A 27,035-nucleotide genomic window follows, 5' to 3' on the forward strand; every position below is an offset into this window, starting at 1 on the left:
TTCCTTCAATAAGATATGAGAGTATAAAGAGTTTTTAAAATAAGGGACTTTTTTAAATGGCCCTGTTGACAAAAGAAAAGGAAAAGAAAAATTAGATCTCAGGTACAAATAGCTGTTCTACACTAAAGCAAACTGGTTAGGCACAGCTCTTAGGAAAAGCTAGCAAGTACATACTTGGTATTACAAATCCCAAGTTCTAAAATGAATGTTAGCTCAAACGTGGAAAGTAAAATGGTATTGTGAATAAGCATTTGTATGCCATGAAGCAGCTAATTCTAAAGTAATTTCACTCATCAATTGTTTTGTACTGTTTCACAGAAACTACTTTTAAAGTATTATAGATATTTTCTTTTTAGAAATATGTTAAAACCAGGAGTATCAAAAACCATACAGTTTTCCACCAGTCAAGTATTCTATTTCTTATATAACTAAATAAATAAGCATTGGCTCTCAATCATACATTTAAATTTTTAAATTTAAAACTTTATATTTCATGTTTTCAAAGAACAAAGTTGGAAGACTCACATTACCTGATTTCAAGACTTACTATAAAACTACAGTAATCAAAACATCATGGTATTGGTAAAAGGACAGGCCCAGAGATCAATACAACAGAACAGACAATCCAGAAATAGACCCACACATACCTACGTGGTCAACTGATTTTCCACAAAAGTGCAAAGGCAATCCAAATCAAGAATGAGGAATAGTCTTCAGGACAAATGAACTCGCAGTTTCTTCAACAAATAATTGGCACTTTTTCAAAAAGGAGAATGAACTATCATATGTTAAATAAAACTTAAGAGATACAGTAACAAAACGACTGTGAACCTTGTTTAGATCATTGTGGAATAAACTAACTCTAAAACGATATTTTTTAGATAACGAGGAAGTTTTCATATAAATTTGGTATTAGACAATGTTAATGAATTATTTTATTTGGTGTGATATTGGTATTGTGGTTATAATGTCCATATCTGTTAGAGACACATTTCCAAGTATTTATTAGGTGAAATGCAACATCTAAGATTTGCTTTGAAATGTTACAGAGAAAAAGGGAGAGGGTAACAAAATAAATAAATCAATAAGACAAAATCATTTTGAAATATGCCCAGAGCATTCTGTTCTCCTTAACAAAGGCCTATCCTCAAGGGAAGCTACCAGAGCCTTATTTGACCTAAGGGAAGAGCAATTAGACTAGTGGAACCCCTCTAGCCTTCCTGTCTCAAATAAGGGGAGAAAAAAAAAAAAGGCTAAAAAACTCTACTGAAGCTCAGAGTCCAGAGACTTTGACCTGCTAAAAAACTTGCGGATTTAATCATAAGATTATAGAACACTTCCCCTCGCCATAATTTACAGCCACTTCAACAGGCCTCCAGTATAACAACAGTGGATTACAACTGAGAGAGCTGCAAACACAAAGAGTACCTAGGGAAACCCAAAGACAACAGGGGACACAAAAACAACGACAAAGAGGAAAATGTAGCCTCTGACACCAACAGCTACAGCAACCAATGAACGCAACCTAACTCCTAGCCAGATAAACATGAAACCTCACAATAAAGCTCTGTATACCACACTTTCTACTACCCCAATACATCATGTTCAGTTTTCAACAAAAATTTCAAGGCATGCTAAAAGACAAGAAAAGTACAGGCTGAGGAGACAAAGCAAGCCTCAGAACCAGCTTGAAATATAGCAGAGATTTTGGAATTTTCAAACTAGGAGTTTAAAATAACTGTGATTAACATGCTAAGGGCTCTAATGGAGAAAAGTGGACAACTTACAAGAACAGATGACTACTGTAAGCAGACAGAAGGAAATGCTAAAAAAATCAAAAGGAAATGCTAAAAAACAAAAACAATATAACATTTTGAAATGAAAAATCAGTAAGCTTGATTTGAATATATGTCAACAGAAACTTCCCAAACTGAAATGAAATGCAAAGAGAAAAAAGGACAAAAAAATAAAAGGGAATAGAATATCCAAGAACTGTGGTATAATTACAAAAGATACATTGAGACTTCCCTGGTGGCGCAGCGGTTAAGACTCCACGCTCCCAATGCAGGAGGCCCGGGTTCAATCCCTGGCCAGGGAACTAGATCCCGCAACTAAGAGTTTGCATGCCACAACTAAGAGTTTGCATGCCACAACTAAGGAGCCCACGTGCTGCAACTAAGGAGCTTGCGAGCCACAACTAAGGAGCCTGCGAGCTGCAACTAAATGGGCCCACCTGCTGCAACTAAGACCCGGCCCAACCAAATAAATTAATCGATTAATTAATTAAAATAAAAAGATAGAACAGGCACATAATGGGAATACCAGAAGTAGAAGAAAAAAAGAAAACAACAGAAGAAATATTTTAAGCAGTGATGGCTGAGAATTTTCCAAAGTTAATCACAGATACCAACCGCAGATCCAGGAAGCTCAGAAGACATCAAGTAGAATATTGCCAAAAATCTACACCTATTATTATGCATACTATATTCAAACTGTGGAAAAAACAAGGAGAAAACCTTGGAGGAACACAGAGGGGAAAAAATACCTTATGCATAAAGAAACAAGGAAAGAATTATGTCAGACTTTCCTTCAGAAACCATGTAAGCAAAAGAAGAGTGGAGTGAAAGATTTCAGGTGCTGAAAGAAAAAAATTACCAACCCAGAATTCTGTACCCGGTGAAATTATCCTTCAAAAGTGAAAGAGACGAAAGAGAACAAAAAAACAAGCTAAAGACTGGGAAAAAATATTTGCAAAACACATATCTGATAAAGAACTTGTTTCCAAAATATTCATGGAATCCTTTTTTTTTTTTTTTTTTAATTTTTATTTATTATTTATTTACTATGTTTATTTTTGGCTGTGTTGGGTCTTCGTTTTTGTGTGAGGGCTTTCTCCAGTTGCGGCGAGTGGGGGCCACTCTTCATCGCGGCGCGCGGGCCTGTCACTATCGCGGCCTCTCTTGTTGCGGAGCAGAGGCTCCAGACGCTCAGGCTCAGCAGTTGTGGCTCACGGGCCCAGCCGCTCCGCGGCATGTGGGATCCTCCCAGACCAGGGCTCGAACCCGTGTCCCCTGCATTAGCAGGCAGATTCTCAACCACTGCGCCACCAGGGAAGCCCTCATGGAATTCTTAAAACTCAACAACAAGAAAACAAAGAACCCCCCCCCAAAAAAGAAGAAGAAAACAAAGAACCCAATTTAAAAATAAGCAAAAAATAAGAACAGACACATCACCAAGGAAGACAAATAAATGGCAAATAAGCACAGGAAAAAAATGCACAACATCATAAGTCATTAGGGAACTGCAAATTAAAACAATGAAATACCCTACACACCTATTAAAAGAACTAAAATGCAAAAGATAAACAATAATAAATGCTGGCAAAGATGTGGAGCAACAAGAACTCTCACTCACTGCTAGTAGGAATGAAAAACGATAGAGCCATTTTTGAAGACAGTTTGGAAATTTTTACAAAGCTAAAGACACTCTTACCATACAATCCAGCAATTATCCTCTTTAATATTTACCCAAATGAGTTGAAAACTTACGTCCACACAAAAACCTGCACATGAATGTTTATAGCAGCTTCACTCACAACTGTCAAAAACTGGAAACAATCAAAATGTTCCACGATAGGTGAATGAAAAAACAAATTGTGGCACCTACATACCATGTAATATTATGTAGTGATAAAAAGAAATGAGCTTCAATCCTCCCAGTCATTTGGGAAAAAGAGGAGAGGATGAAGAGATGGAACACAGGGGATTTTTAGAGTGAAACCATTCTGTATGATCTAGAATCGTGGGTACGTAACATCATGCATTTGTGAAAACGCATAAAATCATACAACCTAAAGAGTGAGCCCTAAAGTAAACTATTAACTATAGTTAATGATAATCAATCAGGGACTTCTCTGGTGGTCCAGTGATAAAGAATCTGCCTTCCAATGCAGGGATGCAGGTTCGATCCCTGGTCAGGGAACTACGATCCCACATGCCGAGGGTCAACTAAGCCCGGATGCCACAACTACCGAGCTCACGTGCCTCAACAAGAGAGCCAGCGTGCCACAAAATATAGAGCCCACGCACCCTGAAGCCCATGCGCCGCAACTAGAGAGAGAACACCCACGTGCCACAACTTGAGAAAAGCCCACGCACCACAACGAAAGATCCCACATGCCTCAACGACCCGATGCAGCCAAATAAATAAATAAATAAATAAATAAACATTGATCAATACTGGTTCATCAACTGTAATAAATGTAGCACACTGATGTAAAACTGTGTGGGAGGAGGAGTATATGGGCACTCTCTTTACTACCTGCTCAATTCTTCTATAAACCTAAAACTGCCCTAAAAAACAATCTATTAATTGTTTTAAATAATTATTATTATAAACCAGTAAGAATGGTATTACCTCATTCTGTAAAGAAAAAATGTATGTATGTCTACCTACACAAAGAGAAAAAGTTTAGCTCAGTGTGGTAGAATTATGGGTCACATTTTGTTTGTTTGTGCTTTCCTAAATTTTCTATAATGAACATAAACTACACATTATGCTTTTTTAAATTGTAAGGAAATTTTTTTAGCTACTCAAAAAATTAAATACTTTTACAAAGCTCACGCCACACAGGTATGTGAGGAACAGCATTAAAAAAAAACTAAACTACTTACCATCAGGCAAAATGTTCTGGGTCAACCGTGATCCAGCAGTAGGGGCAATAGTGTTACAATGAATGTTGCTTTTCTCGCCTTCAACTGCAAGACAATTTGAAAGGCCCAGAAGACCCAGCTTTGCAGCACAATAATTTGCCTGGCCAAAGTTGCCATATATTCCTGAAGCCGATGAAGTCATGATGATCCTAAAAGGAAAATCAATCTCTCAACATCAACTTTTCTATATTTTGATAATGTTGCAACTCTAAGCATTTTTTTTTTCATTACTATTATACCTGTCAAAAGCAACTCTGTATACTGCCATTAGGTTCTTAAAGTCATGATTCATATATCTAAATTAATATAAATAATAAAAGTAATCTCTCAAAATTCAACTGTGAGATTTTATTGTTTTAGAAAGAATCCCTGGTCAGGATCAAATGAATTCAAGTGTAAGAATGTATATTCATTATGTACTGAAAACAATAAGTATTTATAAACATAAAATAAACTGCCAATTTACAAGTTAAAATTTTAGTAAGAAATATTAGATCATGAAGTTCTAATTCTTTAGTCCTCAGAACTTTGCTCCTTTCCCTTTCTGGATAATATTAAATGCCTCATATTAAATAATACCATCTCATAATCTGACCTAATCTCACTTACTCTACTTAGTAGAACAAGTAAATCCTATCATTGACTTTCAGAAACTGCTAGTATCAAGATATACTAGAACTCTCCAATAAGAACAGATATCACACGCAATTTACTTCTAGTAGATGTGTGTGAACCCTGAGTTAACAGGAATAACTTTTATGTTAGAGAGCATGGGGCCACTTACTAGGTCTGCCACGTCTGAGTCACACAGACGCAACTATAAGAGTCTTACCGTTCCTAGTTTACAAAGACTAACTCATGTCTGACCAGTGTTAGCCAGTAGAAAACAGCCACTCATCTCTCCCCAGTTGGTCACTGGGCACAAAAAATGATATTTTGGTTAGAGAATAAAGTACTGCTGAATCCTCAATGTTTGTACTGCTAAAATATCAGAGAATAGCAGGAGAATCATTAATAATGAAAAGTAGGAGGTGAAAAGAAATACTAAGTTGTCCACCTCGCTAATCTATGACTGACACCAATGTAACGGGGAGGCATCTTCCAAAACTACGTTTAAAAAGCCTGTGCATATCTGAAGGTGTATTTTTCAACGTCAAAGCAATTCTTTTCCTCTGGACATAAGAACCCACACACGGCATCTCCAAACCCCCTTGACAGCCACATACAACTCTACCTTCCAAATTTCTGTTTCTTCATGTGATCCCACGCTGCCCGGGTCACCAGGGATGAGCCCCGCAAATGAACTCTCTGGATGATATCTAAAACAAGACATTTTTATCATGAATATTGTCAAATTTAGACAGACCTATCTCAGAATCAACATAAGCAAAGACTTACTTATACAAAGATGTTCATTTTATACCTAGCATTCAAAATCAGCTATTGTCACATTGCACTCTGAGTAATCATTTCTGCTTTAGTTCCAGTTACATAACCAATCAATAATTCATACCTATTTTGCCGATAATTTATGATTAGATTATTATCTAATATATCTAACTTTATCACAAATATAATGCCACCTAAATACGATGCCTATGCATATCTAAGTGCAATGCCATCTTTAATTTTTGCCTATTTTATATAAAAATTCATAATACAAATAACCAAGAATTTTACATACATAATTGGGACTCAACACAAACGTTAGTTAAAGCATAATCAAAAACCACTCAGTTCTTCATCAAGAAATGTTTATAAAATGTTCAGTATATCCCTAAATCCCTATTTTTAACAGGATTTGCAAATGAGTTAGAGAGAGCTGGGGGTCGGGGCGTGGAGGTGTAGGAAAGAGGGGGAGGGAAAGAGGGAAAAAGAGAGACAGAGAAGCCTGCTTTCTGAAATGTCAATCTAATGAACAGACAACTTGGAGGATGATGCAGATAAACAAACAATTCCAGATTTAATCTTACTCTGATGAAACCAGAAGAGGACACACTCCAGCCCCATCAGAGCTCAAAGCAAAGCACCGACTTAAGTCCCCTCTGCCAACAAATTCTATCTTTCTCAGCTCCTTTTTTTCTCCAGTTATTACAAGGGAATTGGAAGCTAAAAGCCGTCTTTGCTTAATTCTAAGTCAGAAAGATATCTTCCTTCTTCCAAAAGAACTTCTGGCAATATTTCCCAGAAACACACTCTATAAACAATGATGTAATTCATCTCAGTTACCATGCCTGCCACCGTCGCAGCCACCAATGCTTGTTTTAGTTCTGATAGCCAATGAAAGTAAGGGCAAAAAAGAGCAAACAGGATAAAAAAATTTTATAACTGTGACTGTTCATCATCTAAACTCAATCTTTCCAACATGACATTCCTAATGGAAATTTTTCCTACTTATTAGAAGTTTCAAAATTATATCTAGGTTTTTCCCACCCAGTTCTCAGATCTCCATCGTTTTTAGTGCCTCAGACTCTCTTCCACAGCCTACTCTTGCTCTTGAAATAAGAATCACACAGCCAGACAAGCATGCAAAAGGCTGTTAGAAACAACTAATACTGCAAGAAAACGCTGACAATCTCTCAAAGAGAAAAAGGGAAACGAACGAAGTCACAAAAGCCTTTTCTTCCAACTGTTCATTTTCAGTTGTAAAGCTTACTCATCATCAGTTATATTAGCAGAAGCAAAAATAGGTAGAAGCAAGTTTTTCCTTAAGTGTGGAAATGTATCAAATATTAGAAGGCTAAATGGATAAGTATGTTCCAGAGAACGTATATTTAAAATAACTTACCCCAGTCTTCATCACTTATTCTACCAAAGGAACGGTCCCTCAAAATTCTAAAAAACTGATATTATATATGTTGAGAAGAGAAAGTCAACACTTAAAAAAAGTTTGCATGTACATTACTTTATTGGAAATTTAAAAAGAAATACTCACCCAGCATTTTTGATCACAACATCTACAATATAAAAATATTCAAGTCACAAATATAAAAGCAAGCATATTAATTTGCCTTTGCTTACAACACATTTCTTTCAAAAGCGTTCCCTGCCTCCCCCCTGCCCATGGAAAAGTAGATATAATAGGTAACAAGTGCTAGCAGAACACAATTTTATACCTATAGTAAAAAAAAAATCGGATTCACAAAAGCACAATAAGTACCCCATTATAGCAGTGCTTTCCTCTCAAGTCTACATACCTAAATGTTTCCACCTCTACCTCCTGCCAAATTTCTGTGAGCTTATTTACAGAATTAGCAGTCACACAACTCTTAGGTTCTTAGAATTCAGTGGTAATCGTAAACCATCCCTCAATTAACTTCAAAATTCACAGGGAAAGTTAAAAGTTTAAAAGATTTTTCCTTGCCACTCAAAAGTCAAAAGCCCAGAAAGGAAACCATTAGAGTCAGAAACTGATGGCCTGTCTTCATACATAATTGCATTCTCACTATAAAATAGAAGGGATTGTTTCTTAAGGTTCAACCACCATCTTGTGGCTATTTTCACCTTATGACTTCAAAACTTTGTGGTCTCTATCCCTGTGTCAGACACTATGTGAACATGTCTCTCACAAGCTCAACCAAATATAGCTAGAAAAATATATATGCTAGACCAAAAAAAGGGGGGGGAAACACATTCAAACTACAAAAATTAACATTTTTCAGATTATAAACACGTTGGGCTTATCTGCAGTAGTTTCCCTCTAGTAATTCAATAACCTTTTACTAACAATGTATGGGACTAAGTCAGGAAAATTAAACAATATATTTGAAATGCTTGAAATGCTTCTTAAAAATGAAGATTTTTATTTTATATAATTCATCTTAATTAATTTGCAAGATACTGAATCATTTTAATCTGAATCATTATAATTATCTAAAATATTCCACTGGGTCCTCTATTGCCAAAATACTGATTTATTTTTTATTTTCTAAATATATTTGGGGTATGATTAAATTATTATAAAAAGGAAACTTAGAGAATACTTACAAGTTTTTTTAAAGGCTCTTAAAGTACAAAAAAATATAAAACAAACTCAACACATACATGCATAAAAACTGTCACCTCAAGCCCTTTGTGGAATAAGATTAGGGTATGTAAAAAAATTAAAATTTAAAACAAATCTAAAAATTTGATTACCAAAAAAGAGTTTTTAATAAACAAAAGTGAAATAAAAAATATTTCATTAGAAAGGTAGAAGCTACTCTGTTAGTACCATAAATGCAAAGAAACATTACCTATTCTTCCAAAAGCATCCAGTGCTGTCTTCACAACCTTCTCTCCTGCGTCCACTGAATCTGAGGGAAAGGGAAATTAGGACAAAACTTCAGTAATATCCCTTACAAAGGACTTCTAAATTCTGTGGCTCAGAGCACATGACAGATACTATTCATTCAACAGAACTCATTTCCCAGGAAAATACATTTATATTGCAGGCACGTAACAAACTAAAATATAAATGATACATGTTACAAAAGAAATTTAGTCCCTAAGGCAATCCTTTAACCTACCAAAAAAAAAAAAAGAGAGAGGGGGTAAATGAGAAGTATTTGACAAATAATATCCAAGACACCATGGTCCAACAGAACTTTCTGTGAGGATGGAAATGCTCTATTTCTGCACTAACATGGTAACCACAAACCACATGTGGCTCCTGAAGTGTGGCTAGTACGACAAATGGAATAATCTATTTTATTTCATTTCTGTTGAATTTTAAATAGCCACATAAGCACTTCCCCTTAAGGATGCAAATGAGACTTTCAGAGGGAGGGAAGGAGAAGCGTGTTTAATTTGAAAAAGCATGTTCAATTCTGTATCACTACATTTGGAAAACAAACCTACTGTTTTTGTAATACTAACTACAAAAAGAAAAGCTCAATGAAATATTACGGATTTGTGATTTTCTGCTAATCAGCCCAGGAGAAGGGCTCATATCCCCAGAGCTGTGTGTCAAATGGTCAGCTGTCAACTCAACATCACCATTGCCTCTTTCTACTTCCTCTGCAATCACAGCGGGAGCCAGGTCCCTTCCCTGGGACCCATAAGCTCCTGGGTTAGATCTGCCAAAAAGAAATACTCGCTTAAAGGGAGGAAAAGTAGGAAGAGACTGTAAACGCAGGCAATCTTGTGAGCAGGCGGCAGATGTGAGACTGACAGCACATCCAGGTGAGCTCTTGAAAACCACCTGCCACAAGCTGCGATGGTCATCGACAGTTTCCCTGACATGCACCTGCCCAGACCTTCCAATGGTAAGTCTCTAATTCTTTGTATAAAACCCTTCACACTTGGAAAACCGAGAGGGGCTTCTGTTTTCTTGACTGAATCCTGATTGATACAGGTGGAATATCAAAACTGAGGGGCAGGGAAGAGAGTCTGAAATCTTTATCTTTACAAAATAGGTTTTAAAACCCCAGAAATTTTTTTAAGTTGAAAACATTTTTCTAGACTCTCAATGTGGAAATAAGATACTAAAATGTCTGTCTCATTAGTCCCTTGAACTCTCAAAACAAATCATATCCTATTTCCTTTCCTCTAAAATTTCAGAATAAAGTCACTGGCAATCTAATTTTCTCCCTGGTCCATAAAAACAATCTAATTTGCAGAAAAGTCAGTAAGCACTAGCTTTTTAAAGTAAATCTACTCAAGAGGATTCCTTACAAATACTACTAGAATCAATACATCAAACATACAGGTTGTATTTGCTGTCTTTATTTCTAATGCCTAACTTTGACTCTTACGTTTTCATAAAGATAAGAAAGTTGCATACAGCAATGATCACCTGTGCAGAATGTAATATGAAGGCTGGGTGCAGAAAGGGGGCACTTCACTTCTTACACTATATTACTTCAAGAAATGTTTTTTAAAAGCAATTTTAAAACGAAGAATTTAATGTTACTCTGTAGAAATACATAAGACCTTTTAGCTAAGGCAGGTCTTTTAAGAAAAGAGCATATTCATATTCACATCTACAGTAAGGTACTGATTATATCATGCGCTCATTATTAAAAATATTAAATAGACAACTGAATAAAAGTTAGACTCATGAAATAATCTACATCAAAAGTTTAAAAAATACGTCACTAAACATCTTTGGCAGACTTTGGTAAAATCTAATTTCATAATTATACTGGAATGCCAAGATATTTGCTCAATACTTATTAACATGAGAAACAGCATCAGTGGAGGAAATATAAAACAAGCAGTATAGTTCTCTCAAATATTGTACCATAGTTGGCCACTGCTCTTCCGCCTTTCCTTCTTATTTCTTCAACAACCTTATCAGCAGCTAAGGAGCCTTTACCAACTCCCATGAAGTCCCCTCCTAGATCATTCACTGCAATGCAAAAATAAACAAATAAGAATTCAGTTCTAGACCTTAAAAATATGAGTTGGAAATGAAATTATATTATTAGTGTATTTCTTCAGTCAACTTCCTAATTCCCTACTACTATATTCCCATCTTACTGAACACACCATGAGATACGTACTTTCAAAACATGCCTCTTTGTTTTTAAATATAGATATGAAAAAATATATATACATATATAGATATGAAGCAGAAAAATATTTAAACACAGGTTCATGTCATGAAATTTTTAACTGTGCAATGCTTCTCCTTTTTTAGAAAGAAAAAGACCATGATTCAAACCACTTTTAGCAAAAAGAAAGAAAAGAAAAAAACCTAAAGATCACTTTTAAGATTAAATACACAGGAAAACAGTATGGACATTCTTCAAAAAATTACAACTAGAAGTGCCACACGATCCAGCAATCCCACTTCCAGGTATTTATTCAAAAGAATTGAAATCAGGAACCAAAGAGACAACAGCACTCCAAATGTTCAATGCAGCACTATTCACAATAGCCAAGATGTAGAAATAATCTAAATATCAACTGACAGATAAAAATGGATAAAGAAAATGTGGTACATAAATACAATGTATTTATTCAGCCTTTAAAAAAAGAAGGAAATTTTGCAATATGTAATGAGATGGATGAGCTTTGAAGATAATATGGTAACCCAGTCACAGAAGGCCAAATGCTGCATGATTCCACTTACATCAAAGTACCTAAAATAGTCAAACTCATAGAATCAGAGAGTAGAATGGTGGTTGCAAAGATTAGGGGGAGGAGAAAATGGGGAGTTGCTAATCGGTGGGCATAAAGTTTCAATAATGCAAGATGAATAAGTTCTATAGATCTTATCTGCCATACAACATAGTGCCTGCAGTGCATAATACTGTATTGTACACTTAAAAATTTGTTAAATGTTCATATTAAATGTTCTTACCATAATTAAAAAGAAAGAAAGAAAGAAAGAAAGGTTAAATACACAATGTGAAATATCTTCTCCACGTCAAGAAGGTCTTTGTTTACAGGAATGGTGATAAAGAACAAGCACGGGGCTTCCCTGGTGGCACAGTGGTTGAGAACCTGCCTGCCAATGCAGGGGACACGGGTTCGAACCATGGTCCGGGAAGATCCCACATGCCGTGGAGCAACTGGGCCCGTGAGCCACAGCTACTGAGCCTGCGCGTCTGGAGCCTGTGCTCCGCAACGAGAGGCCGTGACAGTGACAGGCCCGCGCACCGCGATGAAGAGTGGCCCCCGCTCGCCGCAACTGGAGAAAGCCCTCGCACAGAAACGAAGACCCAACACAGCCAAAAATAAATAAATAAATAAATTTATAAAAAAAAAAAAAAAAAAAAAAGAACAAGCACAATATTAAACTCTTGGAGAAGCACACGTGAATTTTTATAAAACATAGTGTGTCATGGTCTACCAAAAAAAGAAATAAAAACTATTTATTGAAAGAGGTCAAAAATTACATACACAACTAATATGTGTTCAGTCACTAATTATAGCATATATGTAATTTATATGTTTAACAACTGACCACACTTACCACATAACATCTCCCTATATCCAATTATATAGATACAAACATTAATTGCACATTTACTATTTGCAAGGAAATCTACAGAAATCTACAGATGTATAAGAATGGTGCCTATCCTCAGAGTTTATAATCTACTGAAAGTTAAGTATGTGGTAACTACACTAATGCACTAATTGCATCATAAAGTTTATAAAAGCCAACATAACTAAATAATATGATAACGAAGGTAATTTATACAATAATTTAATTATTTACAAAATAACATGCAAAAACAAATGAAAAGATATATAGATCAATGCCAAATAACTTGGAAAAAACAGAATTTAAAACAAATACCTGGGACAAAGAATTAATTTGCATTGCAAAGTGATCATTTTTATAGGGTTATTGCACACTGTGCAGAATATAACAATTTAAAAATTACTAATTAATAAATGGCATAGAGGTATATACTAAAATTTAAAGTCTCTTAATATTACCAAATGGATAATTACCATACCTGGGGAAAAAAGAAAAACCCACAAGATCTGTTTTTCTTTTCAAGAATGGGTCTCTTTTGGTGGGGGCTGGAGTGAGGGCTGCAAGTGGGGTTGGGTGGTAAAGGGAGATACAGGGATGATACCGAGCAAAGCTAGCCTAATGTGCTTTTACTCTTAAAGGAAATGAGTTTTTCAAAATGTGGACTGGGATATATTTTTTCTAACAATATAGTCTTAACAGCCTTACTGCAAATAAAAAATGCCTCAAAGACACAAAATAATGGGGAAAAGGCTTACATTATCCCTCAGAGATTTAAAAAAAAAAGTGTTAAGATTCTCAAGACTAAATTCCTATTAATTATTCATTTCTGTACAATTACTCAAATGACAGGAAACAGTTTTTAAAAATCAAGATTTTAAAACATGCGGCTAACAGTCTATTAAGACCCTTTTTAACTAAGCAAGGGAAAGTTCAAGAGCAAACTGGCAAAGGCCATACTAAAGTAAAGAAAGAATTGTTCAATTGTGAAATGAAACACTACCCCCAAGTGGAAACTGTTCAAAGTGCAACCAAGTGCAAGCAAAGGTAAGAACTGAAGACTGTATAAATAATTATTGAGATCAATGATGTGCAGTGAAACAGTTTCAGAATAGATTTATTCAAGACAAGTCTCCACCTTAGAGAGTACAAACTTAACACTGACCCCACTCAGTTATCCCACTATCACCAGAGCTAAATCACAGGGATTTCAGGCTTAACTAGAAAAGCACTGGTTACACGCTGAAGGGCTTGGATAGCAACAATGTTCACAGATTGTATACAAAGAGAAATGCATCCACACTATGTGACACTGTTCAGCTTAAATATATGACTAAAATTCTAATCACAATAATATTTTAAAATACCATTACCGCCTTATACTGGTATGTATATACCTTACATTTTCAAAGACCCATCTATGTACATTGCTGCATTTGATCTCCATACAGCTTTTTAGGAGTTTGGCCGGAACAGTTGTTCCTATTTTCGCAGAAGAGCAAAGTTTAGGAAAGGTTATGTAACTTGTTCCAGGCTCCAAAGCTTGTCCAGGCTCCAAGGCTGTATGAAATGGCAAAATTCAGACTAGAACCTGGACCTACCACAATACCACTCTGCTCCTCTAATGCTGTAAACAAGTTTCTTTTATCCTAATTATTTCCACTAAAAAAAACAAACAAACAAAAAAATCACATGTGCTTGGGGAGAATATAGAAGGAACAGTAAATCAGCCACCCCAGTCAAACAAATAGCCTTAAATTAGGGAGTAAAAATGGATTAAAAATAATCTTAAGATTATGATAGTTAAGGACAGAGTCTTTTCAGCTAAAACCATCAAAATATCCCCCAAAGTGATATATTTGTAAATCCTCCATATAAAATCCAGTTTATAGCTCTGAAGAGTTTTGTTTTTTTTTTTTTTAAGATGTAAAATCTTTTTCCTATTTCTGTCATTTTAAATAAATCAATGACTTGGATAGTCTACTAAAGACTACATAAGGTTTTTTACTAAAAATCCACCCCAAGATTTTACTAAATACCTGCAATATGCTAACCACTAGAGCAGGGATATAAGAATCCAGAGAATTCTAAAACACACTTGGAGCCTGTAAAAGTAGTCTATTAATAGGTAAATGGATACCTAAATACAAAGTATCAAGTTATCAGCTATCCAAGCCTGAAAACAGAACCATGTTTGTGACAATGCCTGTTTCCCCATATCCTCCCAACACTGGACATCATCATTCTTTTCAGTATAACAATTAAATGATTACAAGTTGTAGCTCATTATTTAATTTACATTTCTTTGAGCACTAGTAAGGTAACATTATTTTCATGGGCTTATTGGTCATTTATACTTCTTATTGTTTTGCCTGCTTAAATCACGTTTCATTTGGGGTGTTTTTCTTTCTTACAGATGTGTACGTGTCCCTTACTTATAAAAGATTTTAATTCTTTATACGTGTTGCAGATCATAAGTTCCTTTATTGAAATGTTGAAAGAGAAACAGAGGTAACATTGGAGCATTAATATTATTTGATGAGCATTACATACATTGTTTTCCAGTGTTTTGTTACAAAAACCAGATTGAGAAATCTGGATTTGTCTTTAGCAATCCTATTTGTGTACAGGACTTTGCTCTCAGAAGTTGGTTTTCTTGTTCTTTCTTGCTATCCTTCAGCCCTGACTATTGGCTCCAAAGACTAGAGCAAGAAACATGCTTTGGGTCTCCTGATATCAGGGCTGCTAAACCAGCTGAGGGAATATACGTCACTTATAGTTTGATAGGAAAAAAAAAAAAAAGCAAAGCAAATTGATTATCATCTTCCTCAAACTGTCCCATCTTCTCAACATCAGTTTGCTGGGTGAGTTATTTCCCAGGTACTCTTTCCTTTCTCCCATTTCTGAACAGCACATGTCACTGAGCCATCAAGGCTTGACATCAATTTCATTATGACTCTTCAAATGTTCACTCTGTTCCCACTCTGTATCCAGCACTGTACTAGGTGCTTTAAGCTCGCAAGGTAGACAGTTTGTGCACTGAGGAGTTTCCAGTTCTTTCGAGGAATCGTTTACTGCCATTTCTTTCCTATTCTATAATTTCATGCCCAGATTACTACAGTTGCCTTCCCGGTGGTCTTCTGCCTCCAATCTTAATCTTTCCAGGCAATCAGCAGACTGTTGCTGGGTAATGGCCCAAAGGCAGCCTTTATACTACGTCATCCCCTTGCTCAAAATCTGCAGTGGAACCCTAATTATTCACTGCCTAACTTTCAAGATCCCTTAAAGTCTGCCCTCACTTTACTGCTTCACTTTACTATAAGTAGTTCGTCCTTTTTGCTGTAGCTCAGTGCGGGAAATTGCTTATATAGCAGTTTCTAACTTGCCACTTAATTATCAAGAGTAATAATGTTATAATGCTTTGTATTTGAAGAGTGCTTTATCACTGTGCTTACACATATTCGTGTTCATATATTTATTCAGTCCAAGGGTTTGACACCAGTTGAGTCATATCCACTACCAATGACATATCTATAAACGACTTTTATTTCCAAAGTAAAATGGTGCTTCCAAATTTACAAAATCAAAATAACTTGCATATGTATTGATTCTGTGAGTGAAATCCTTTACAATGAGTAATCTGAGAAGCATATAAAAAGATGACACGGGCAATATTATACTACAAGTGTACTTATTTTTTGGAGAGGTTATTTACTTTTTTTTTTTTTTAATGCTTTCAAGAAATTCAAACCCTGCAGACTCAAAAAGTCGTTTTAATCCTTGTCTTACCCCAGAGGTAACTGCTATTAACCATCTCTTGGATGTTCTTCCAGACATTTCTGTTTTCTATGCTTGATGCCTTTCCTCCTATTTTGATAAAGTTTCCGATAGCAAACAATAGCATTAAGAATCATTTCATTGATTTTAGAGCTGTGGGCCCAATGGGGATTTCTTCCTGTATTCTGTTCATGTCCTGACTGCTACCAAAAAGTATTTGAGGTGGCTTAAATGTGCAAGGACTATTAAAAAACGGAAAAATTAAGAAAACGTACATCAGAGAAAGAGAAGCCTACTCAAAGCATATGCTAATGGTAGTTACTCTATTTGGGGACAGTGTCAGGTTTACCCTCAAGCTTCTTGACAGCCAAAGAAAAGGCGGAAAACACAGAGCTGCCATACTATTTTCACGTTTGGTAGAAAGATACAATCACCCTAGTTCATCAGAGTCTTTTCCAGAATGGCCATAAATGTATCTAAATATTTGAAGACCTCCAAAATGTTGTGACAGTTTAGAAAGCAACGTCTTAAATTAGGGCTCTTTAATTTAAGGGACTTAATCTGTCTCAACAACAAGAAGGCATCAAAGGTCTCCTTAAAGGGAGAAGAAACTGAAAATGAGAGACTGAGTCCCCTCCAGAGTTCAGTGCTGGGACCCTATCTCCTGTTTATATGCACTCACCACCTGGGTAATCTAATCCAGTCTCCTGGCTTTGAATACCACCTAGAAACTGAAAACAGATTTACACAGCTTCAACCTGTCCCCCCAACTACAGAGTCCTATGTCCCACTGCCTACCTACTATCCCCATCTGAAAGTCTACTGGGAATGTCCCCTCTCTGCGAATCCGGCCCTCCTCCAGTCTTTCCTATCTCGGTAAACCACCACTTTATCCTTCTCTCTCCCTTTCAACCCACATCAGCAAATAAGCAAATCCTGCCATACCTACCTTCAAAATATATCCAGAATTTAACTTCTTTGCACCACCTCCATCCCTACCACCTGTCTGAATCACCTCCATCTCTTATGTAGATTACTGCAATAACCTGACAGATCTCTCTGCTTCCTCTTCTTTTTTTAACAAAAAATCACAAGTGTGGACAAGAATTGTTAATAGGATAATAGACCCCAATATGCCCAACGTACTTCTCCACTTCCACGCCTGCTCCCCTAGAACCTATTCCTCACACAGCACTCAGAATGATCCACTTAAACCTTAAATGAGGTCATGTTGCTCCTCCACGCTCTCCAATGGCTTCCCATCTCAATCAGGGTAAAAGCCAGTCCTTACTCTGAACTAAATGGTCCTACATGACCTGACCTCCTGTAATCTCTCATCTCTCACTTTGTTCCCCTAGATGACTTCACGCCAGCCTGGGATGCCCCCTAAGCTCACTTTGACATAATCTTGAGCACAGTGCCCAGCACACGGTAGGCAGTCACTATTATTCGCTTTTTACCCCCTTTACAAAAGGTTTTAATTCTTGATGTCATTTAATCCCCATCATAATCCTGGAAGTTATTAGGTAAGGTGGCTAGTAATATTCAGAGGTCATGTAATTAGACAGCAGAAACAGGATTTATAGCCTGACCTAACTTCAAAGACAATTCACTTTCCCCACTGCAGTTCACCTTCTGGCTATCAGGATCACACAGCGGTTAAAAACACAGGCTCTGGCATCAGACCACAGGAACTTGTAACTCATCTTTACCAGTGATTATGCAACTGCAGTACAGAAAAGAAATCATGTCGATCTTACTTCAAAAGATTGCAGTTTCAATTACCCAAAAATGCTACTCCTCCAGTTCAAGAATAGAAAGCATTCTGCCTTTCTTACTGTCCAAAAAGAGGTTCTCCTTGCTGGAACACTTCCATCTTCTTTGTGTTCACGCCCTCAAGACAAAACTTAATATTCAGAGAACTCGATACAGCTCACCTACTGAGGAAATCTCAAACCTATTCCATTCCCAACATTTCCTTCAGACATGTGCGAACATTTCTTGAAAGATGTAACGTGTACGAAACCAAATGTCCCTTGTTGTAATTATCAGCCACAGGCTTAGCAGTTCTGATACCCAGATTTAAATCTCCCATAATGCTTTATATTACGGAATATAAAACATAGCAATCATATTTACATGAAGAGAATATCTTAAGTGATACCCTTAACTTTGGGCTTGGCCAGGTGATTTCCTTTGGCCAATGAAAGGTGAGTAGAAATGACATGCCACTTCTAAACAGAAGCTTTATGAGACACCAAGGGGATCCATTTTTATTTTCCTTCTGCCGGAAGAACAGCCATGATGAAAGTTGCTCCTTCAGCTGGGATCCTGAAATTAGTACGACACATAAAGCAGAGACACAGCTGACCAGAAGCTGAAAGGTCAGGTAGGTATGAAATTACCCTTTTTTTTTTTTAAGAATTTATTTATTTTATTTATTTTTATTTTTGGCTGTGTTGGGTCTTCCTTCCTGTGCGTGGGCTTTCTCTAGTTGTGGCGAGCAGGGGCTACTCTTCATTGAGGTGTGTGGGCTTCTCATTGCAGTGGCTTCTCTTGTTGCGGAGCACGGACTCTAGGCACATGGGCTTCAGTAGTTGTGGCACACGGGCTCAGTAGTTGTGGCTCGTGGGCTCTAGAGCGTACGCTCAGTAGTTGTGGCGCACGGGCTCAGTTGCTCCGCGGCATGTGGGATCTTCCCGGACCAGGGCTCGAACCTGTAACCCCTGCATTGGCAGGTGGACTCTTAACCTCTACACCACCAGGGAAGTCCTGAAATTATCCTTTATTATTATAATCCATTGAGATTTGTCTGTTAACTCGGCATAACCTAGCAAAAGTTGACTTATATGAGAAACAAGGTACTCCATTTCTTAAGGTCTTACTTCTTACTGGCCTCTGAGCTAGTCATAGGATTAACTGATTAGTAATTTTTCCACAAACAAGATACTCTGATGTCATAAATCCTAGGTTTGCTTACTCCTCTTTACTATTTTTTGCTTACTCAGGTAAAAATATGCTGAGCAGAACAAAATTAACACAGGAGAAATGTTAGTGCACATGATACAACCTGGACTCAGGGCATCTGTGTTTTAAAAAAGTTAAAGCAGAGGGTAGTGGTGGTTAAGGAAGAACAAAACCCATTGGTAGCCCAGAAAGTTCACAGCTAGGTCACAGGCTAAAAAGTGGTAGAAAATATCAGTGAAAAGTTCTACATTTTCACATAAACTAAGCTAAACTAAATCTGGCTCTCCAGCCTAGTTTGGTAAATATTTTTCCCAAAACACTAATTTTCTGCCTTTTTGGACTCTCACAAGCACTTGCTGCGATACCATCCCTGAGGCAATGACAAAATAAACAGATACACTGTCCCTGTTTACGTTTTTCTTAGAACTGAAAAACTCCAATCTGAGTTCAACAAATTCAAAGGTAATAAATAAATATAGGAAAACTGATCCACATAAACACATACTGCTGCAAAAGGTTTTACAAAACAAGTTTATAAACTAAGATTATAACTTAGTCACAACAAAAAAAGCAGAAATTTATTCAACCAATCTCAAAGACACACCAACCACTCCCCAGCCCGCCCCACCCCCTGAAAAGGGCTACAGCAAACAATAAAGGAAGGAATGAACAAAGTCCCTTCTTTACAAAAGGCAACATTCTCAGAACTTTAGGAGATACAAAAGATAAAATGAGATACTTGCACTTACGGAATTGAGTGGAAAAGATGTAAATAAATTAAAAGTTTTAAGTATTAATAAATAAATAACAATATTTTTTTTTTAAAGGAAAAAAAAAAAAGTAACAACATGTGCCTTTAGGCCCTGACATGAAATATTTTGGGGAAAACCTGGCAAAAAAGGCCTGAACTATACACGCCCTGACCAAATACCACAATATCAAAATTTGTCCTTGCCCCAAGAAGTAGACTGGATTAACAGCCAGTGGCTATGACCTTAAACAAGGAACATCCAAAGTCGCTGTGTCCCTTCCATAAAGATATATGCTAGGTCCGGGCAGCCGAAGAGTGTGGTTAGCAAGATGAACAAAGATGCGCAGATGAGAGCAGCAATTAACCAAAAGTTGATAGAAACCGGAGAAAGAGAAGGCCTCAAAGAGTTGCTGAGAGCTAAATTAATTGAATGTGGCTGGAAGGATCAGTTGAAGGCACACTGTAAAGGTAATTAAAGAAAAAGGACTAGAACACATTACTGTTGATGACTTGGTGGCTGAAATCACACCAAAAGGCAGAGCCCTGGTACCTGACAGTGTAAAGAAGGAGCTCCTACAAAGAATAAGAACATTCCTTGCTCAGCATGCCAGCCGTTAAGATTGAATTAGATTGTGTTGTTTTGTGGTTTTATTTCTGAAAGTAAAACTTGCCATAAATTAGGAATTGATTTCCCAAAATAAAATCCTTTTTTGTATGATGGTATACAGTTTTCAGTAATGATGTATACAATTGTATTGATATTTTTCCCTAAATGTGTTATTTTAATAAATATCTCATGAATTAAAAAAAAAAAAAAGATATATGCTGAGGAAGCAAAGTATATTCAATATCCTGCTTAGGTCTTCTTTGTTTAGAAAACCTGGCTGCTTGTTCAGTCTTTTATTACACATCTCCGTAAACAAATTGGGAGAAATTTGGCTCTCTGTATTCCCTGATAAGATGTAGGAAAACTGGGATTGGGGGGACAATAATGTGGGCTAACAATTTTAGCCCAGGACAGATATTAATAAATATTGGGCCATACATCTGCCCTATGTACCTACCTGGCACTCATTTAGATATTCCCCACAAAGACTTGGCTGTAGACAAATCCACTCCTAGGTCCATACCAACTGCCAAGTACATCAGGCAAACCACTAAGATTACTAAAACCTCCCACTTTTGGTGTATTCTTCAATACACCATCTTCCAACTGATCCCCCCATAATAAAACTCATGCAAGTGCCCCTTTAATTTAAAAAATTTTTAACTGTTATAAAAGCTTCCATTTGAAAAATTTTTATGAAAGAGATTAAAAAAAAAATACTTTCGATTCCCTGATTCCAAACATTTAGTTATGAAAATGCACTTATTTCTTACCTTATCAATATATTTACACTTACAAGGATTCATCTTGCACCAGTCTTCTACATCGAAAAATTACAGCCCACAATAGACCAAATTCAAGAATTTCCTTTTATATAATGAATGTCGGCTCATCTTTCTCAGTTCTATTAAGTTGCAAATTCTGTGAAACTAGTTCACTTTAAAAAGTAAGTTACAAAGTTAGCCTCAATGGGGAAAAAAATTTTGCTGGCACAAGAAAAAATTAGTGATGAAATTTGACCTTAACAAATTATTTGATGTGAATACAAAGGCCTCTGGCTTGTGAAGACTGTATTTTAGTTCCTAGCTACTGAATGAAAAGAAAAATGTATCAACTTACCAACAACTGATGCACCTCTTTCTGCAAAAGCCAGGGCGTAGGCTCGGCCCAATCCTATTGAAAACAAAAGAAAAAAATCAGAAGGTTGAGCAAATGTTAGCATAATTTTTCTGGTCCACTCAACTCAATCCCTATTGCAAAGTAACTGGTGAGCAATTAATTACATTACAAAGGTAGAGCTTTCATTGGTACTCTCAGCCTCTACTTCACCTACTTCTACTTTCAGGGGTTGGAAAGCTTAAAACTGTATTTTCCACCTATTCTACCTACCATTTCCTATCATTCTACCTAGCTTCTAGGATGGACGCTAGATGTGAATTGGGTTCCACCATTAAACGCATTTGCATGAAATGTGGAAGGAGGGAATGAGGCAGAAGCCACCTTACTGTGACTTTTGGATGTTACTGTTGGTTAAGAAGCTGATTTCTTGAGGCTTCCTAGGTATTAAGCAGGTATAGTGGCAGCTTCTAGATCTAGCTCCCTAATTTCTGGATGGCAGCTTCCATTCTCTAGATCCCTGGGGCCAGTGGCTATTTGGGCTGTGGCAGTTCCAATGGTAGCCTCAGAGGTAGTGGCTCCCCTAATGGACCAGTTTTATACTGTTCCATAAGGAATTCCAAGAGGAACTGCCTAAAACCCAACTGCTTAAATTAAGTCCTTTCCTGTTTCAAATATCTAGTGGTTTCTATATCCTGCTCTGAACCTTGACTACATAATCACCACACACAGGAAATATTTAATTCACACTCAAAGGTATGAGGTGTAAATTTATACATCCAAAAATGGATACGTGCCCATATAAATTGTATAGGCAGAGAATATCTCAGGAAGACTATATAAGAGACAGGCAATTAGGGGTTACCTCTGGGGAACAGAATTATGTAACTAGCAACAAGGGGTGGAAAGCTTACTTCTGCATTGTTTAAATTATTTTAACATGCACACGTTTTTTTGTTTTTTTGTTTTTTTCCTTTTTGCATGGAAATTTAGTCTGCCCAGTTTTACAGAACATCCCTTACAATTGCCCAGGCCCAGGTCCTTCCCCCCAGATAAGCCTTTGATAACATTCTCCATGTCTCCCATTGTTACTGGTCAGCAGAAGGGTTTCACTTCTTCTGGTGTCAATGTGGATAATCTGAATTTCCCTGAGCAGGCTGGACACCTGAGGGGTGACCAGCACCACCAGCCTCCTGGTGGCCCTGTGGTCCCGCAATGATTGCCCCAGCACCAAGGACCCTGGCAGTACACGTCATTGGTAGCCAGCGTGACAAACGCCTGGTCAGACACCGGCATGGTTTGAGGCCCAACGCGCCGTGGGCACCGGGCGGCCAAGTGCGCCTGGGCGCGGGGCGGGCTCGAGCAGGGCCTGGCGGAGGCGTCGTCTCCAGGCGACCCGCGCGGACTTCCAGGCCTGCGGCGCTCCGGCAGCCTCTGCCCGGGCCGGCGTCACTGCCCTGCGCCCACCACGCGTCCCCGGTGCCCTAGCGCCTCGACCCGGGCGGCGGGGCTGCGCTCCGGAACCACGGCCCCGCCCCCGCTCTGCCGCCCCGGGCGCCGGTCCACGCGGCCGCCGCAGCCCCGCGCCAGGCCGGCACCGCCTCGTGCCCCTGACGCCTCGTGCACACGTTTTTAAAAATATAATTGATAAATTTAATTGGTAGTTTAAATTAAATTTGAATTAACTGATAAACAAGTAAACAAATATTGAGATGGCTAAATTATCAGGCTCTTCTAAAAAGAACCCAAACTATAAAGTTTTCCAAAACTAAAAGATCACCAAATAATTTATTTTAAAATTTAATCCACTCTGAATGGATGAGAGAGAACCCACCCAATATAATAACTCAACTCTCCTCATATTTTATCAGATCTAGGCTGAAGCACTTGCTCGAAACATGAGGTTTTCAGAGAAATCAAATACTCATAACCAGAACGCAAAAAAAAAAAAAAAAAAAAAAATGGTAACAAAGAAAATCATCAGATGAAAGGAATGGGGTATGTCTCTCGTAGAGATTGATCTAAGTTAATCAGAGAATTATCTCAAAACCAAGCTATACAATTCTCTGAAAAGACATGTCAGTAATCTACTTTTACCATAAAGGCCCATGCAAACTGTACACAAATCTGTATATAAAGTTAAAAGTGACATTCTCCTCCCGGTTTCCCTGTAATACCACTCGTCCAGTAACAGGTTCGCTAAGTGTCCTCCAACGTTTTTATATCTGTGCTTACATAAACATTATTTAAATACTTTATGTGTCTTAGTCTGTCTCTCCAACTAAACTAGAAGGTCCTTGTAGGTTGAGATTATGTCGTTCTTTTACATTTCCCACAATGCCCAGCACATCTTTACAGTCAAAATGCACAAAAAGGTAAAGCCAAGAGCCTCTGTTTTCTCTTAATCCTCTTTTAAATCCTGTCTTAACTTTCTCCCACACCGAAGTTCATTGTCAACCGTCCTCTCTCCCCCATTTCTCTTCTGACCTTAACTTCTTTAGCACTGTCAAATATCAGTTGATTCTTTTCTCACAGTGCTTGTTCAGTGCTCTCTTCAGTGGGTTAGACTTCTCTCTGCTTCAAGTTGACAGAGCCTCTGAGATTAGCTTCCTGGACTATTTCACCTTCTAGCTTTACCAATCAAAGGAAGTCAAATGACTTCGAAACCTCTCCTGACTCCAGAATCTCCAACTACTCACACACTTCTCCCTATCTCCAGATCTACAGCTTGCTATTTTATAACCATTTCAAATTCACAATGGCCAGACTCCCTTCTTCCACGGCCCACCTCCACCACTCTCACAACTACATCCCCAACAACTACTACAATCAGCTAATAAATACGAATTCCCGTTATACCACCCATCACGGCAAAATTGTTTACCTTAATCCTAGACAATTCTAAACCTCTCCTTCCAGGTCTCCCATTAAACTATTCAATATTCCAAGCTAAACAACAGCACCTGATATTTCTATTCATCTCTAGAACATGCGTGGGTTGGAGTCAGACTAACTCCCAGACACAGGCCTGGCAGGCATTCACGGACACCCTCCTGGGATGTTTAGCAGTGCCTCAATTCTACAGATATGTATCCTTAAATGAGAACCCCAAGACCTCAAGGACAACAGTCTTCATGAGAGGACTGGAATTAGATCTCAATCTCTCTTTCATAACGATGGCCCAGTGTAGACCTAATGACAGTCTCAACTTTACCACAAAATTATATCTGCCCCAGATCAGTATTCAAATCTAATGGCTAGTAATTGTATCATAATCCAGGCTCTTTAAAATATGAATCAGTTCATGAACAGGAGGTGCTAAATTCAGAACTGTCTAGTCACAACCCATTAATACTTCACAAAATCAATTTAGTGGGTTGTAATCTGCATTTACTTAATGAAACAGAATAGAAACGTTCAAAGTGCACTGCATTTACTATGTACCGTGTCATGAGCTTGTTTCAAATATGGTGCGTGTGTGTGTGTGTGTGTGTGTGTGTGTGTGTGTATACCAGGTCCTGGTATAAAATGCATTTCATACTGTGAATCACTCACTGTCAAAAGAGGTTTAAAACATGAGTGCTTTACTTAATTATTTCCATCAAAAGCAAAGTGTAAACAAAATGTTTTCCCAAAAACATAATCATTTTAGAATAAATATAGCTATGGATATAAAACATTTGGCCACCAATTAATACTAAAGATATTTTCTGAAAGGAAGCATGTGAATCCATTTTACAAATGGAGACGTGAAAATACGTATGAATTAACTGTCAGAATTCCACTGTTTGTGACTTCTAATATATAATTCATATTAATTCTGCATTAGGTCCATTCTAGGTATAAGGCACTACCAGTGGGTAATCAAAGGCCCATTAGGTCAAGATCCCTGCACTCGGAGATTACAGAGATCATAGACAGGTGGGAAATAGTGTAAAACCTCGCTGCAAAGCATCCGTGTGGGTATGAGTGGTTTGTCTTAAATTTCGTCCTTTAAAAATAGGGTTATTTGGGGGCTTCCCTGGTGGTGCAGTGGTTAAGAATCCGCCTGCCAATGCAGGGGACACGGGTTCGAGCCCTGGTCCGGGAAGATCCCACATGCCATGGAGCAACTAAACCTGCGCGCCTAGAGCCCGGCTCTGCGACAAGAGAAGCCACCGCAATGAGAGGCCCGCGCACCGCAACAAAGACCTGATGCAGCCATAAATAAATAAATAGAAATAAAAATAGGGTTATTTCACATAACCAATCTCCACTTGGCTTCTGAAATACAGGAAGATCTGGCCCACTTCTGAAAGGCCTCTGCTCTCCAGTTTCTACTGCCCCCACCCCACTCTCATTTTATTCCTCTATCGCCTGCCTGAGTCCTGCAGGCATTGGAGTTTGCAATCCGCTTGATAAACACACAAAGTCCAAAAAGGAGGACTCTTATCAGATGCCTTTTTTTAAAGAAGGCCCTCTCAAGAACTTAAAATCATCCGACAGAGGGAAAGATGACTGACTTTTCAAAGGCAAGGGACTGACATCTCTACTCCTGCGGGGGTGATTCCAGCCCCCAGGCGGCTTTTCCGCCACGTTTAAAACACTTGACAGAGGCCTAGGGAGTCTATTAACAGGAAGAGTCGCAATCGATACGCACAGACGGGCGTTGGGATGAATTATACCTAGTTTTGCAACCCGCAGCCGAGCCGGGCCTCTCTCCTCTCAAGACCTGAAGCATTGAGAAGCTCCCACAGGGTTGGGGGCGGGTGGAGAAGTGGGCTGCACCAGGAGTTTCTGGCTCCCCACTCAAGGCTGGCCAGCCCCTCCTCACCATCCTCAGCCGATTAGGCGCCCGGAGAACAATCGTTGTCCGTCCTCCCACCCTCAACCCCACCGAGTCCAGTCGCTCGCTCCCCAAGCCGCCCCGCCACCGCTGCCCGCAGCCCAGATGCTGAGATCGCAGCTACAGCTTCGTGCGGATCCCGGACCGCTGGAGGACGCCGGCCCTCTAGCCTTCGCGTACTCACCTCCCCCCGCGCCGGTGACCAGTACCACCCGCCCGTCGAACCTCAACGGCGAGGCCATAAGTCCAGCCTGCAGCGACACACATACACGAGGAGAACTACTGGAGTTCAGACTGCGGGACAAGGAGGACAGGAGGACAGGCTGGGGCAGGACGGCAATGACCTGCCTGTTTCTGCGGAGGAG

General features: G+C 38.3%; 1 protein-coding gene and 1 pseudogene across 1 annotated transcript in view; one reads left to right on the forward strand and one right to left on the reverse strand.

Moving 5' to 3' along the window:
* Positions 1-11,070, reverse strand: part of LOC130707261 (peroxisomal multifunctional enzyme type 2-like) — a 62,015-nt gene extending 50,945 nt beyond the window's left edge. The window contains exons 1-6 of the mRNA XM_057540918.1: positions 10,936-11,070; positions 8,948-9,007; positions 7,648-7,669; positions 7,501-7,547; positions 5,947-6,031; positions 4,674-4,861 (exon numbers count right to left, since the gene is read on the reverse strand). Coding sequence (XP_057396901.1) covers positions 4,674-4,861; positions 5,947-6,031; positions 7,501-7,547; positions 7,648-7,669; positions 8,948-9,007; positions 10,936-11,020 — 487 coding nt within the window. The 5' untranslated portion in view covers positions 11,021-11,070. The remainder of the gene's footprint in view (positions 1-4,673; positions 4,862-5,946; positions 6,032-7,500; positions 7,548-7,647; positions 7,670-8,947; positions 9,008-10,935) is intronic.
* A 9,375-nt stretch (positions 11,071-20,445) lies between these two features.
* On the forward strand, positions 20,446-20,740 carry LOC130707131 (transcription and mRNA export factor ENY2-like; annotated as a pseudogene).
* The last annotated feature ends 6,295 nt before the right edge of the window (positions 20,741-27,035 follow it).

This window comes from Balaenoptera acutorostrata, chromosome 2 (genome assembly GCF_949987535.1).
Source record: "Balaenoptera acutorostrata chromosome 2, mBalAcu1.1, whole genome shotgun sequence".
Taxonomy (NCBI): domain Eukaryota; kingdom Metazoa; phylum Chordata; class Mammalia; order Artiodactyla; family Balaenopteridae; genus Balaenoptera; species Balaenoptera acutorostrata.